This window comes from Vigna angularis, chromosome 4 (genome assembly GCF_016808095.1).
Source record: "Vigna angularis cultivar LongXiaoDou No.4 chromosome 4, ASM1680809v1, whole genome shotgun sequence".
Taxonomy (NCBI): Eukaryota; Viridiplantae; Streptophyta; class Magnoliopsida; order Fabales; family Fabaceae; genus Vigna; species Vigna angularis.
The window spans coordinates 39,107,831-39,124,217 of NC_068973.1; the positions used below are offsets into that span (position 1 = coordinate 39,107,831).

At 33.0% G+C, this 16,387-nt stretch overlaps 1 protein-coding gene across 5 annotated transcripts; it reads right to left on the reverse strand.

Annotated features, from left to right (window-relative positions):
• Positions 1 to 1,150: 1,150 nt before the first annotated feature.
• Positions 1,151 to 12,838, reverse strand: LOC108343013 (kinesin-like protein KIN-4A). Of its 5 annotated transcripts, none has more exons than XR_001833458.2 (26): positions 12,396 to 12,837; positions 11,237 to 11,383; positions 11,004 to 11,153; positions 10,614 to 10,867; positions 9,986 to 10,167; positions 9,778 to 9,902; positions 9,020 to 9,056; positions 8,496 to 8,587; positions 8,293 to 8,400; positions 8,042 to 8,155; positions 7,779 to 7,866; positions 7,569 to 7,681; positions 7,055 to 7,153; positions 6,863 to 6,976; positions 6,637 to 6,753; positions 6,474 to 6,554; positions 6,131 to 6,202; positions 5,040 to 5,133; positions 4,786 to 4,817; positions 4,609 to 4,706; positions 4,430 to 4,525; positions 4,061 to 4,282; positions 3,751 to 3,913; positions 2,309 to 2,464; positions 1,921 to 2,230; positions 1,151 to 1,666 (listed from the first exon to the last, which is right to left on the reverse strand). XR_001833458.2 is itself a non-coding variant. In XM_017581010.2 (26 exons), the coding sequence occupies exons 1-26, from the start codon at positions 12,510 to 12,512 to the stop codon at positions 1,657 to 1,659; spliced, it is 3,090 nt and encodes a 1,029-aa protein (XP_017436499.1). In that variant the 5' UTR covers positions 12,513 to 12,838; the 3' UTR covers positions 1,151 to 1,656. The 5 variants fall into 5 exon arrangements, 2 of the variants coding, with proteins under 2 accessions (XP_017436499.1, XP_017436498.1); XR_001833457.2 differs by having other exon boundaries at positions 1,915 to 2,230; positions 12,396 to 12,836; XR_001833459.2 differs by having other exon boundaries at positions 1,915 to 2,230; positions 7,569 to 7,678; positions 12,396 to 12,835.
• Positions 12,839 to 16,387: the final 3,549 nt, after the last annotated feature.

The following is a 16,387-nucleotide window of genomic DNA, read 5'->3' on the forward strand; positions in this document are numbered from 1 at the left end:
AACATGTTTTGGAATGATGTGGAAACCAGAATGTGTAATGAATTGGTGAAAAGTTCAAAAGAAGACGACGAGCCTTAGTTGATCGTATCGTCAACATAATGAGAAACATTTGTGTCGGATAACCTAGATGATGTGGGCAAGTATGGCAGAGGAACTGACATCTTATATGCAAGATGTGACATCTCACGTTTGCCTTAGATACTCATCACAACAAATACCAATTTTTAACTTGATGAAAAGTCACTTCATAGTTATAAGTTTATAAGGAAAACAAATTAACGCCTTCTAAAAATAATAATTTCTTCTAATACGAGAATCTCAACCATCTTATTTGTATTTGTTCCTGTTAAGACTGGAAAAATGTTTAAGCCAGAAATATTCAAATGTTCTCCCCCTCACAATGTTAACTGAGAAGTTATGTTTATAGAGTTAGAAATAGTTACCATCCATTCTTATTATAAAAATAGAGAGGTTGTGGGTATGTGAAATAAGAATAAATAAAATTAAGATTTTCTTTTCTTAAGTGGGTCTTGAGTTCAATTTTCGAAATCAAAATATATTAGACTTTTTTTATCCTAAGATTGGATTGACCAATATTCAAGCTTATATATCCAGTAAACACTTCATGCCATGATTACTAAACTTTTTAATTTGATTTTGTCCTCTGTTAATTAACTCATCTTAATAGTAGTAAGAAGACAAGGGTTTCTCCAACGGGTTAAAGTACGAGTATTTCTCCACATTTCTTCCTGTATTCTTATATTTTAAAAAATTCTAAAACTATTCTTATATTTTAAAAAGTCCTACACTTTATGAATTTTGAAATTCGTTCAAAAAGAACTTTCAATAATTTTTTTTGAAAACTTCAACTGATTTCAAAATTTATTAAAAAAGATTATTTTAAAAATGTAGAGATACAAAAACAAACACTCTTAAAATATATTTCGACTAGATTACAGTAGTGCAACAGCACGTTGACTTTTCCCAGCCCAACATGTAATCAGTCCCTTACACACCGTTTAAAATGCACAAATTTTTTTTAAGAAAACTTATTAGATTTCTCACACATGTAATCCTTAAAATTTACTAGTAAATTGATATTTTAATATCTCAATTTAATTCAGTACGCGTAATAGGAGGTTTACGATGATAAGATGAAACAGTAGCTTACGTTATTATAATACAATCTGTATGGTAAAATATCTTTCAATATAGCAGCTAACTTTCTTTACACACACGAAGCACTAGAGAACTAAAAAACTACCCAGGAATTTCCTTCTGTTATGTGACAAATGCTACAAAATAGAACCTATAAACAAAAATCAATTTTCTTAAACACAATAGGACCGTAAGAGCTTGCAATAAAGAATAACATACACAATAAGCTTCCCAAGACTTGACAAAAAATTCTTTCCTTTGTTTCTTGTACTGTTAGTATGAACAGACTATTTTCCAAGATAGTTTGTCTGTCCAGAATCTACGATTGTCTTCAAGCAAGCGACATCTTTGTTTTTCATTATTTGGGTGCGCTGTCCAAACATTACATTGCAACATACCTCCAAGATCATCCCTATGCACAAAATTATGGCAAAATTTCCAAAGATCTGGACAGCATTATTCAAGACTGGCAGGTATATACATTGCTTCAGCAACCAATTATATTACACTGTTGCAAGAAACGATGAATGTCAGATCAATACCATACTAAACTTTTTTGGATAATAATGTTCGAGTTATATATAACTAATAATTAGCACAAAATATAGCAAAAATGAAAAATTGAAAGGTCGGATATGTATTCGTTTAAAGAATATTGGACTATACAATTTTTCTCGAGACCACAGGTTTGGCAGTGGTTTGCAAGAAGTTTTAACTGAAGACAAATTTAAAAAAGAATGGTCATCACTAATTTACCTGTACCTAGTGCTCTGTTATTTCCAATGCCATGTATCTAGGATAATTTTTGTGGTTCGAAAAATACCGAGCCACATGAATAGGCTGATCCTAAAACAGATCACCTGATACGTGGCAAAGCCTGTGAGCGTGGTTTTGTTCTCATGATCGTCTCATCACTATGTCGTATCCATTCTGAAAGTCTCCATGGTTTCTGCCATTTCCACTTGAATTGTAGCAGCCACTGGTGATGACTTCTTTTCCACCTCCATAACTTTCCAGAAGCTTGTCCTACCATTGCTAGTTTTTTCATTGACAGGTGTCCGATGGGTATCATCTACATTAACAGTAAATTCACAACCGTGCCCAATAAAAGCCGTAAACCGATTCAAGTGAAGAATGAAGATTAACTTACCCTTCTACCCTGATCTACAAATGCTGCCGATTCCCTCACCAACCCATTGGCAACCCCTGGCGTGTATTTTAGCTGTTTAGGCACTGGCATAGACATTGGAGATAAAGGCCCTTTCATGTCTTCAGCTTGTTGTTTCAATGGATTAGGGGAGTCACCCTGTTGAAGTTGAATGATGATAAATTAAGTAGCTAACTACTTGCAAAGGAAGCAATAACTTGATAACCACTGCTATGATATACAAAAGTAAAATAACGCAACCAAAAGTTTGCTGCAACCATCACAAAATATCAGCTGCAATTCATCAAGACAATAATTAGCAGAATCCTAATGGAGGAGACAGTTCTGACTCATGATAAAGTATGAAGCTATCAGAACATCCTCAATTATAGTTTAAGCAATGTAACATGATTGTCCTTTGCTACTAATAATTACTATAAACCTTAAAATTATACTAAATAGATGTTAACCTTCAACTTAAATTCATTTTTAATCAAGCACCGAAGGTCTTGTATTCAGGTAACAGAAACATCGATGAAGTGTAAGCCTAAAGATCAAAGAATCTCACTATTTTGGTTTACTTCGATTTCTGGGCTTGATTCTACTAGTTCAAGAAATTACTAGACTTGATATTTGAAGGTACAAGGATTAGAATTAGCCAGTTGTTACTTCTGTTCATATTATAGTCCTTAGAAGTATTTTGATAATTTTGTCAAGATTTAGAAGGTCAAGTCGTGAGGCATAGTCGGTTGAGTTAATGAGGAATTGAAAATAAGATGGAAACTTTGGTCAAGCTTTGCACTTGTAAAACAACAAATAGGGAGTGGCTGATGGTGGAATACGACTTTTCTTTGACTCTATCCAGCCAAATAATATTTTGTCTCTCCGTGTCACCAAGAGGTGTGATGAACTAACGACCTTTTATGTGATACCCAATAACTGAAGAACTTAAGGTACGCTAACAGAGTTAATACTGCTATAAGCCTAATTTTTTTTTTCGACTCAGTCAGCTGCCTGGATCCGACTCTTTGACAGACAACACAACAATTATTATTCTTTTAAATCCCAGTCGGTTTTGGCTTGAATCTACTCTAGAACCCATCAAATCCTAAATCCAAAATTTGCCGACTGCTTACAGCCGGGAGCACTACTCAAAATCAATAACTAAGCACAAAAATGTAAGAGTTCAAGTACCTCTGTTCCCTAATTATAGGCTTAGTTAGCAGACGACTCAACAATTAGTTATATATTTATTTTAAACCATATTTGATTCTCGCTTGAATCTGTTATAAAATCCATCCAATCCTAAATCTAATTTTGCACTGTTCACATCGAGGGAGCAGCACTCATTCCATATTTAGGCACCGAAGTATATCTCCAGAATGTCTCCCAAAATCACAGGCTTCTTATTGGCATATGATGCCTCACCGAGTAGCAAGTCTTACCGAAGGTGGTGTAGCCAGTGTGCTTCCATTAGCTTGTTCTCTCACTTTTAGTTCCTTCTCAACTTCTTTTCTCTTCATCTCACTTTGCCGTAAGAGACCAACGAGTTCTTTTATTTGATCTTTCATTTCCCTGATCTCCATGTCCTTCTCCCAGAGTTGGCACCTATTGTCAACACAGAAATTCATAACGGTATACAGTATCACAATTGTGCCTTGTTCAATTAGAAAATTGTTTAGTTATCTTATTTATAGAGAATTGAAAGAAAAAAATATAATTAATGATCGAGAGAAAAGGTATAGGTCAAAGGACCTAGCATCTGCAACAGAATTAAACATATATTGAAGCAAATTCTTCGCTTCTCCCATTGAACGCAATTGATTCCAGCGTCCACGATTAGAGAAGGCTCTTTCTCGTTCTTCTGCCTCAGAAAGTTGAGAAGCCATTGCAACAAGTGAATTAGATGATATACTCAGCATGTTCTCAAGGGAAGCTATTCTGGCCATTCTTGCATTTGGTGACATGGAGGATGCCCTGGGAAATACAATTTTAAAAGCAGCCAGGAAAACACGTTATCCATCATATATTCTATGCATCACTACCTCAAAGATCAAATATTTTTGAGAACTTAAGAGGAAGACTTGACAAATTAAATTAACTTTTTTTCAAAAGAAATAGTACCTGGCAAATCCATTCTTTCTTGGAGGACTGAGACCCTTTGCAGCAAACTCATTTACTTGCTTCAGCATGGCTAATTCATCTGCAAGGGCAGCTCGCCTGAAGATTGCACCATAATATTATAGACTATCCAATATAGATCAATCAGAAGCAAAAATAAGTACTGGACGTGTGTTACATACACTTGGCTCTGTTTCTCATACTCAAAACGGACTTCGTGCTCCTTTACCATAACTTCTAGCTCATGATCAAGCCACCGTTGTAAAGACTTCTCATTGCTCTAAACATGAAGCTCAAAAACTTTGTTAAGACCACATGATACTAAAGCAAATCTAAGAGAAAGAAGAAGAGCTCATTACCTGAGCATTTGTTCCACTTCCATTCGTTGTAACTGAAAGATGAAAAATAATTAGAAAAATAACAAAAGAGTAAATGCAATGATACTACCATGCAATTCATTAGTGGACTGTGGACTGTTTTCCTATTTAGACATTTCAAAAGCACATCACATTTAAGCCACACCTGATTCTTTTAATATCCCATACGGATGAAAATATATATAAAAATAAATAAATAAATAAGCATCGTCCGTCCACGTAAAAAAAAATCACACCTGAAGTCTCTCGGCCGGAAGTTTTACGTGCTTCTAACAACTCCTTTAACCTCTTGGTAGCCATCGCAGCTTCTTCAGTTTTTCTCTGAAGAACCTGAAATATATATACACACTTTGCATCAGTCTTGACAATCACAAAAATCAACAATAACATCAATTTGTGGTTCTGTGAATCTTTTCCTTTTTCCTATACAAAGATTTATGCACTTTTTAGCGGAAAAGATAAACGGAAGAATTTACCACATGTCTATTCGATTTACAATTTCAAATCACAAAAATAGAAATATGTTTTATTCAACTTAAAAACAAGAACTGAATTTCTGTATGTAATTTTAAGATCGAGGAAACATTATGAAATGCATGCATTCAACTTCTTTTTTAAACATGATTTATTTTGGGGAAAACGTTTTCGAAGATAGTGCACCAGTTTCCTAAATCTGCTTATGTTACCATTCTCACATGTAACCTATTTGAAATAATATTTTGAAAATAACTATGCATTATTGATTAAATTAACTGACACGATACCATGCAACAGCAATTTGGTTACCTTGGCAATTCGTTCCATCTTGCGGTTCAGAATAAAGACTTCGATGCATTATAGCATATTTTCTTTTCTTTTCATTACCTTTATTTGAATAAAAAGCTCAAACATAAAATAGAAAGGCAGACTTTAACAGTCTCTTGGTAATTAACACGTGCCACATGCAAAAAGTTCCCCAACTCCCTGCTAAATAAAGCCACTGGGTAGGCCGGGGGGAACTGTCCCACCAGTTTCCTCAGTGATATTTATCCATAATGTAAACAAAATCATCATTCTTGAAGATTAAAAATTATTAATAATTTGAGGTAAGCAATTTTGTCAATATCAAAGTTCAAAGTGTATCTATTGCTAAAAAGTACGCATACATTTTAAATACTTGCAGGAGTAAACGCTTAGGGGAGGCCAGCCTATAAACGCTTAAAAACCACTCCAATTTGCCAAACATATAAAAACTCAATTTCATATCGCATATTAAATTAATTTTATAATGAAAAGCAAAACCATTATCTAAAACATAGTAGCAATGAAACAACTTAGAAATACTTGCCAATTTCTGCCGCTGATTTAAAGCTTGCAGCTTGTGTCTTTCATACTCATTTCTTCTTCCCTCCTTCTTTAACTGTTTTGCAAAGAAAAAGTGATCAATTATCATGTTTACAGTAAATATATGAAGTGATCATGGCCTCTACATCTAACTTCTTTATTTGTTATTTGCAAACTTTTGAGCAGTCAGGTCTTGAAACTTTAAATTATGCATGAATTGATGTTTATTATTTTACAAAGAAACATCAAATTAGTCATGAAGAAAATATTTCAATTTGGGAAAAAAAAAATAAAGCATTTTAAGATGTTTATTCAGTTAATTGAAAAAAAGAAAAAGCTTGTCATACTTGCAACAACTCTTTCTCTCTTGAAGCCTTCCACTGCCGAAACTGTTCCGATTCTTGTTTTATCCTTTGCTGCAATTGAACCTGCAATATTATTCAGGTTATAACAGAGATAATATATTAAGAGATTTTTATAACCTTGATTTGAAGAAATACAACAGTCAACCTTTTGAGCCTTTATACACTGTATTTCATCTTGCAGTCTCTTTGCTGCTTCATCACTTTTTTGCTTTTGCTTCAGAAGCTGGACCTGACTCTCTTGCTTCTTCTTCAGATCCATAATCTTTTGGGCAGGGTTTTGAAATTTTTTTCGTAATTTAGAATATCTTTCAATTTAAATCTGGAACTGAAAATAAATTTAAATATTAATGCGAAAATTGAGAAGGAGGCACCTGTGCTTCAAGTGCTTTCAATTTTTGGGCGTGAATATCCTCTAATTTCTGTGTTTGTCCATCAGAATTGGCAGCGAGATTTTCAACTTCTGCCAAAAGACAATCTCTCTCTCGCTGCATTCATAAATCAAGTGCACAAATCAATATAATTTTTAAGTAGCGTAAAATAAATTTGCGTAACTTATATCGAACCTGCACTACTCTCTTCTCATCTTCCAATTCCGTTATCTTTCTACCAAAATGCTGCTTGAGTACTTCGGCATCAGATATTCCAAAAAGCTTCATCTCGGACTGCCCAGATATTAATAAAAAAAATTTAAATTAATAAAATAAAATACGCGACAGGTGAAGACATGGAAGAAATTTCTAAGAGAGCATAATGATAACGTTGTAAAAGAAACATTTTACAGCTTTAGTGATATGTTTTAGCTTTTGTTTCTCTTGTTAAATTATTAAGTTCCCGTATGATAAGATAATCTGATCATTTTCAGTAGCATAACAACCTTAAGAAGATATGTGACTTAGTTACAAAAAAAATGGATTCAAGTATAACACAAGTGGAAACAGTATTAAGCAGCAGAAATAAGTTTCTCATAATAAGGTTCACCAAATTAGAGACAAGAAGTTGCTCATGGTACATAAAAATACACTACTGATTGATGCATAGTGTGTCACGGGTATGCATTCACGTAGACATTGCAACAACCTCTTTCTGTTGCAAGCGTTTATTCAATTCATGTAACTCTCTATCCATACTATTCTGCAGAAGTGTGTGCTCCCACTCTTTTGCTACTTCTTCTATTTCCCTAGAATCACCTGCTAAAAGGGCAAATAAAACCCTGAATCATTGCAGTTCAAACCACATTTGACTAAATAGCAGCAACAATATTTTAGAAATGCCAAAGAAGAGGCTTACCCACTGTTTCACTCATTGGATACTCAGCTTCTATGATAGGTAAGCTCCTCTTAATTGCATCAGTCTTCACAATGTATGTGTTACCATCCTGGAAAATAGTTTTAAACCACGCATGCATACATTATCAAGCCAATATCCTGAACTCACTTCATTAAGTGGACTGTGAATACCAAGATGAGATGAAAGGACAGACGCATCAAAACAGAAACTGAGAAAAATATCCTTAGTTGAATATGAAAAGTAAGACAAAGTAAGAGACATACATAAGCTTCCCTTTCACCTGGTTCTGCAATAGAACATCTACTACGGTATTCATGAAGTTCACGGCAAAGATCTTCATTAGCAGCTTCAAGCCAAGCAATTCTTTCCTTAAGGACCTATATAATAAGTTATAAAATTATTATATTTATGATAAATGCAAATCATCCATGGTACTACTAGCCCATTATAGGAAGTATATTGAAGTAATCAAGACATCAATCTCTTAAGATTGAAGTTAACTGGATCCCACTACCTGAACTTCCTCAGAAGAGCCACCAGCTCGAGCACAAAGTTCTGCCTGCAAATACTCTAGCTGTTGTCGCATTTTTAGCATCTCATTGGACATGGGGTCTCTATTGATCTACAGAAGAATCAATAAGCAAACATAAATCAAAATAAAATTATCTCAATTTTTCCAAAAGAAAAGAACAGATTTTTTTTTTTGCAGATACTTACAACAGGCTTATTTTGGATATTGCGTGCACGATTTGCGTACTTCAAAGTGTTAAGGGTTTCCTCAGCATTAATATCAGCAGGACTTATACAAGCTGACAGAAATATTGTTTTACGTAAGAAGAAGAAGAAGAAATTAACAGCAGCTTATATTAGATGAAACACGAAAGGTTTGGACGAAATCGGTAAAACAGAACAGAGCATCATTATTCTTGCCTTCAATCATTTATTACCAAAGAGGAGATGCAAGAAGTTCAAATCTGCTGAAAAATAATTATTTCCAGAGTAGGAAAAAGTTTGAGAATGAAAAACATAAAATCATAGTTTATGTGTTATCATGAAATTTGTTAATAATTTATAACATATCAAGCCACCCTGGAATATTAAGATTAAAGAATTTAAAAAGGCTAAAAAAACAGATTGGCATCCTGAAGATTAGAAATGTTTCTTTGGAGCCAAATGCCGCTTAAGATACCCAAGAAATGTAGAAGTTATTGGAATACAAGAAAGAAAGAGAAACAACTAACCAATCATGACAGTTCTGCTGTTACCTCCTAGTGAATCCTGCAGAATCATTTAACTTTCATCTTTAAATATAAAATAATCAAACTAAAGATCAAAGAATGAAAACCAAATACAAAATACTTTACATACATATTTACTTTATATTGTCTTCTTTTATTAGCAATAATTATTTCTTTTCAGCAAAGCAATTGTAATATCAAAGAAAACCAAATACAAAATACTTTACATACATATTTACTTTATATTGTCTTCTTTTATTAGCAATAATTATTTCTTTTCACAAAAGCAATTGTAATATTTCAGTTGAGAATCACCCAACATACCATTTGACCAAGGGACGGAAAAGGGACATAATTCGGAATAAAAAATCTCAATTCTGTTAGAGAGGAAGTGGAGAGATCTAACAAAATGGGCGCTGTCATAAGGACATTGGAGATGGAGGACTTTTGGATCATGCAAGGGAACGATAATATGAAAATGGAGTGCTAGGGGAAGGGGGCTTCATATTTTGGGGAAAGATTTGGGGTGTTGGCAGAGGAGCCTTCTTTGATATATTGTATTCTTACAGAATTTCGTTTCGGCAGTATTTGTTTAAAGCTCATGCTGTGAAAGAGCTTCCTATGAAATTATATGTTGATGTTTTTTGAGAAATGACAAATAGAGGGCACAATGATTATTATCCAAAAAAAGTACCACATACTTCATAATAAAGAAAAGTGAGTACAGAAAACTGAAAGGTGTGTATATAAAGATATCAAACCTGCAAAAGCCTAGTAAGCTTACTATCCCTATAAGGAACATGAACACCTTCCTTTCGCTTCTTTTCATCACCAAGTGCACTAATAACATTGCCAAGGGCTAGAAGGCCTTTGTTAATGTGAACTCCTGTTTGAAAGATTAAATGACTGGTGAATATGTTTTCTCAAAAACATACTTAACTTAAGGTGAAAAAAATGTCCCAAACTAACCTTCCTTAAAACGCAGACCATCAGACCCTGTTCTTTTAGCTCGTTCTGATCCAGCAAGATCTACTAAGTGTAACTTGGCACAAAGATACTCTTCATTCATGGTATCATTTAAACCACTCTCACCAGGACTATTCAGCTTTCGCATTTGTTCTAGGGTGATGGTGAAGATGGCATGAGATCGACTACATAAAAAGAAGAATAAGTAATAAAACTCCAGTAGAATAAACAGGAACAGCCGTTTAAGGCATTTTTTTTTATCATAGACTAGTACCACGAAGTAAAATTTGTATGCTCTGATGTAAAAGTCTTTCACACTATCATTCAATCACATACTGTTGTGTATAATAAGTTTATAGGCTTTTATAATAACTGTTTTTAAAGTTATAAAAACGATAATTTATGTTTGATTGACAGTGTCAGATTTTTGCATTTAGTGCATAGAAATTTAACTATTCAGCTATTCACTGGTAACCAGAGATCCAAAAGTTAAAACATTTCTACATGGCTTATTACAAAGTCAGCCTTACCGTCAGATGCTTAAAAACAGCCGGCACACTTTAAAGGTGTATCCAATTTTAACATTTAGTTATAGGTAGTTCAAAGAAGAGAAGAAAAATGAATCGTCTACCTGGATTGGTTGTTCATATTTGTGCTCCCAGTTGCCCTGCTCAATGATCCCTGTTCCAGGCAAGCAGCCATTTCCTTTAGTGTTGTAACACTGACTTCAGTGGATCCTGCAAGGGTGATGACACCATTTGATGTCTCACGAATTTGTATTGGTGGCTTCCCAGGAGAGGTAATTTTTCCTGAATGTCCATTTGCAGTTTCTGGTTTGTTCATGGACGAGGGGTCCAACAAGTCTCTTACTTCTTCTTTAAGAATCTTTTCACAATTAAAGGTTATTGTCAAATACTTAATCTAAATGTTTTTTAACATATAAATTTTTTATTAGCTTCATTAACTAAAGAACAATCAAATTATGAAACTCATGCTGCAAATAATGAACTGATCAACAAACCTCAATAAAAGACACATGCAACTGAAAATCAATCTGGTGCTTTAGGGTCCCAATTTTGCTAAACAAAACGTTCATAACTTGAGGTATTATTCCTGTTTGGCAACCATCTTTAAAGCCAGTTCCCATGGTGTACGTTTTCCCAGAACCTGTCTGCAGTAGACTGAAACTGTAAAATGCAAAAAGAGACCATTGTAGTGGCATGTAACTTCCGTTCACTTTCATAGTAAGTATACCTGACCATAAGCGAGAACAGTAGCGTTATATCCTTGAAACAAACCATCAACAAGGGGAGCAACACATTCTTCAAACATGGCACTTGAGGGAGAACCAGTGCTTCCATAAACATGATCAAATGTAAAGGAGTGAGCACCAATTTGTACCTGTATTGTGGTAACAATTATTAGCATATGAATCCCCAGCCAATTTTTTAGCCACTTAAAAATATATTATTATTATTATTATTAGTGGGTTCATTTTCCGATGATGGAGTCCCAGTGACTTGAAAATAAACCATACGCAGTTTGGGTCTATGCAAATATGTAAGTTACATGAAAATTATACTGAACGCTAGCTGCTAGATTTCTTTGAAAATAAGAGAATGACTGACATATTCCACTGTAATAGCTTTATTAATAAGAAGACGAAATTAGGACCTACTATTACAGAAAAAAAAATGAAGATGATAATATCAGACACGATGCATACAGTGCAAATTTAAATTGGAAACCGAGAAAAAGGCAAAAAAATAATGCAGCAAGCAACTGAACCGAGGTTCTGATGACACAGAGAAACTGTAGAGCTATTTTTATTTCCTAAATCTCCCTGCCCTTGCTAATGAATCATGTTCAATTAGTGTGCCTTACCAAAGTTGAGAAGAATAGGCGAATTATTATCATAATACACACACATATGTGTACTGTTTAAAACACTGTATCTTAGTAACTGACGGGTTATGGATCGTACGAAAAAAAGGTGAAACTGTAAAACTGGATAAAAGCCTTCTTCTCCTTCTCTCATTGAAAACACTAGTCGAAATATAGTTACCAAAAACAAACCCTGTCTATTTCCCCAAAATAACGTTTCAGAAACTTACGAATCAAGCCTAGGCTAGAATGTCAGGAGTCAGAAATAGACACAAGTCAAATATCCAAATTAGGTAAGTTTGTCAGATCACAAACAAAAGTAATTCCAATTCCAAACTCTGTAACACATGTTTGATAACGTAAGCAGTTTCGGATCCAGATCTCTCGCGTAAGAGGAAATTAATAGTAGCTAACAGCGGAACTCAAACAGTGTCAACAGTCAACGACAATGCGCTCTGTTCATTTTCACATTCGCCAATGGCGAAGTTTAAACGACAGCATTGAGCTGAGAGTGAGTAAGTAAGTGAACCTGCGGCTTCCCAGAAACGACGGTGACGCAATCTTTGCATCCTTGAAGCTTCTCATCGGCGATGAGTGGCCGAACATGGACCGCGACCTTAACGCAGCAATCTTCCCCTGCTTCCATGGGGAAGCAGCGTTGTAACAGAGAGACGCAGAGGAGAGCGAATCGGAGACGAATTCAGTTGCTCGAGAAAGAAAGTGTGAAGAAGAGAGAGAGAGAGAAAAAAAAAGAGTGTGTGTTCTCCGACAATGTTAGAGAGAGAAAGCAATATAATTAGAAGTGGAGAGAGAGGGCGTGTGGGAAAAAGGGTAGTTGTGGAAACGAAAGGGTCTCATAAGCGAGCCGCGCCAGGCATCTGTAAGAACAACAACCACCATCATTTTCCCTTCACCTTCACTGCATTGTGGTCGCGTGCTTTCAACCTTTTCTCACCTTCTTTCCCAATTTACCCCTCCACAACGACCCTCTCCAACTGTACTCCCGCATCAAAGTTTCTCTTCCCGCTTTTACCATTTTACCCACACCTTCATTTTCTTAATGACCAAACAATCATTTTAGTGTATGAAAGCGTATTTAATTGTCCCATTAGTACGTACGTCCAACTAAAAAGCCATTAAATAGATATCTCAAATATTAACGTCATTAATTTAAATATACATAATAATGTATTTCATCTACCTGTTTAACTAGAAGGAAAATGAAAGAAAACGCCAAGAAAATAAAAAGAACTGTTTTTTTTTATTCGAAAAAGTTATTTCTTAACAGAAAGTTAGGCATTAATTATACAAAGTAATTAACTGATTAAACTCTTTTGACAGATACTGTTTCTTATATACACATGCATTAGACAAATTTACCTTAATTTTTTTTAATAAATAATATAGCAATGAAATACCTAATTGTATATGTATAGTATATAATATATATCGAATGGTTAACATTAATGACCTACATCAACAATGTTGGGTTATAATTGAATCAGCGTTTAAGTTATTATTGGACCAATAATCGAGCAGACGATAAATAATCAAAGATATCTGATTAAAAATATTGATAAACCGTTTATTAGTAACTAATCGAGTTTAAATGTAAGTTTATTTTTATTTTATTGAATTTGTGCTAGTTTAAAATCCATGAGATGATTTATAAATATAAAGTCAAGACCAAAAACGACTAGACCCAAAATATTCAATTATATTAAACAATTTACTAAATTACTCTTAACTTAAACGTGTCTTTTGCATATACTTCCTATGATCAGATTTAAACGTGTCTTTTGCATATACCTGTCATGATTAAGAATACAAGCGAGCAGAGCATGTTAAGTAAGAAAAATACATCTCTCAAGCCTACACGTTATATGCACAAACAGTATATATATTTAAGAGAAATGGTTACGCGTAAACATTTTATGTTATTACCAAACTAAAGAAACTCTTGATTTGTTATTAATAAACCAAACTGGGGGGTATATTTATAGTTATTCTTTTACTTTTGAAAAAGTTATAAAAAAAAAGAATATTGGATGTGGTCCAAATTTTAGAAAAATGGTAGATGAATTCACCTAATTTTTTTACATTGAAGAAAATGAAAAAGTAAATGAAAGGGGCAGAGCTTGAAAAAGATGAAGGGAGAGAAAATGGAGGAAAGCTAACGTAATCTAGTTGGGATGTGGATTTGAGAACAAAGGTAGGAAAAGGAATAACGCAACGCACAAAGCCACGTGACGCGGAACCACATACAGACACCATTATGGAGAGAAAGGAGGGAGGTTTGCGTCTTTGCCGGTACCCAGTCATCGTCACTCACGTCCACATTTCACAGGTGCCATAGTATATATGTACATCCTTCTCATTTTCTTTTCTTTCTTTTTTTTTTTTCTCTCACCGTCTTTGCTTGGTGAAAAACATTTTATGCTTTTAACTTCTCATCCTACTTCCACGCACTTATGTTATATATGCCCCCAGATTTTTCTATCGTAGAATCTGGGTACACGTTAACATGTACATGCTGGTACATTTTTAATTTGTCTTTCTCTCATTAATGAATTTATTTTTATGTTACGAGTAACTCTACAAATGTGCCAAATTTTTTAAAGAAAATTATTTTTTATAATATTTTATTTCATTCAAACAAGATTGCCTGTTATGAAAAGATAATCTGTCTTCTTTTCATTATCGTTTAATATTTTTTTACTTTAACATATCTATAAATTTTTCTATTTTATTTTTTATTTTTACAATGAACATATATATATATATATATATATATAACGTAATTGTTAAGTAATAAATAAGAATATAAATAAAGAAAAATAACTAATATTATCTCTTGAACCTTTAAAATCAACAGTTAAATAATAACAAAGATTTAAAAATGAGGATACTTGAAAATAAGACAAAGAATTGTTTCACGTGAAATTAACAATAGCACGGATTAAGATTGACATTTAAGTTGAAAATATTTTAAATAATGTTTTATATTTAATATTTCAAATATCAAATCTTACATGTTATAATTATACTTTTTTAGTATTTTTAAAAACAATTATTTACACGAATCAGACATGATAGACAATAATAAAGAAACAAAAAGAGAAGTTCAATTAAAATAAATAAACATGACGTTATTGTTTTGTAATTTAATAAAGAGTAGTTACTTCATAAATTTACATATGGAGCTTCTGTGAGATACATACAGTTTTACTTGATTACTAAGATTACCATTAAAGATATATTTAGTGTAATTATATATTATAGTTAAATTCTGTGGGTCAACTACTGCCAAATAATAAGATTGTTAAAATAAGGTTAGTCAAATATTCACCTTAAAAATACGTAAATTAATTTGAGTTAAAAATTACAACCTATGTTGTCTGATCTAAAATGGGTTTATTTATATTATAAAATTAAAAAATTATTATTATTTTAAGTACCTAATCTTAAGTGCGTACTATTCACAAGACTTTAACCGTTTTTTACAATTAAATTGAGACACTAAATTATTTATAAGATTCTAGTGTTTGATTTTAACTTATCCTGATATAGTCTTACATACGATTTTACCACATTCATTGGATCTAATGACATATTTTTACTCCCAATCAATCTTATACTAATTTAAACTAAAAAGAAAGAAAAAAAAACATCAGTACAAGACCGATATGGACAAAAAGATATTATGATAATAAAAGGTTGTAATTTATGGACCATTTAAAAAAAGATTGAATTAATTTATCCTTTTTAAGTGACTTCATAAAAAAGACTGAACCAAACTCATCTTATTCTTTTTCCTTTGACAATTTAAAGAAAAAAGGCATTTCTAATGTTTAAACAACAAGGCAGTTAGTATTTAATGTGAAGAATTTATACATATATATTAAAATCGTGATTATTATGAATCAATTAAATAGATAAATTATAATTTTAGGATTGTGTGATGGTAAATATTTTTAAAAAAATGTTTATACAACTTTCTTACTAATTAAATGTAACGTGGTATTTTGACCCAAAATTTTAGTCATTTACTGCACCAAACGATCTGGTATGAGAAGCTCAATAGTTTTCCTTATAATAAAACTCTTTTTTTATTTAAAAACTTAGATTCTTACTTGTATATGAAAAAATATATATTGAAAAGTTAAAAGTGAAAAATGGAGATAATATTAAAATGCGTTATAATAAATAAAAAAGTGAATATCTCTTTAGAAATCAAGAATAAAGTTACATCTAAAATGACATTATAAGAGAGAATGTAAAAATATATTAGGAATAGATTGTTGGTGGGTTATGTTATATTTTGAAAATGTGGTCTTAATTACTTTTTTTTTTCGATTCAGGTAAAGCAAGAGTATGATGTAAAAGGTTTGGATTGGGATAACAGATTGGGCACATCCAGCTAGGTTAGTGTCCTGCATCACATGGCTCAAAGCTAAGTCTCAATGATATGGTGGGGCCCATTAGGGGCACTGATGGACCCCACAATCTGTGGCAGTGGCA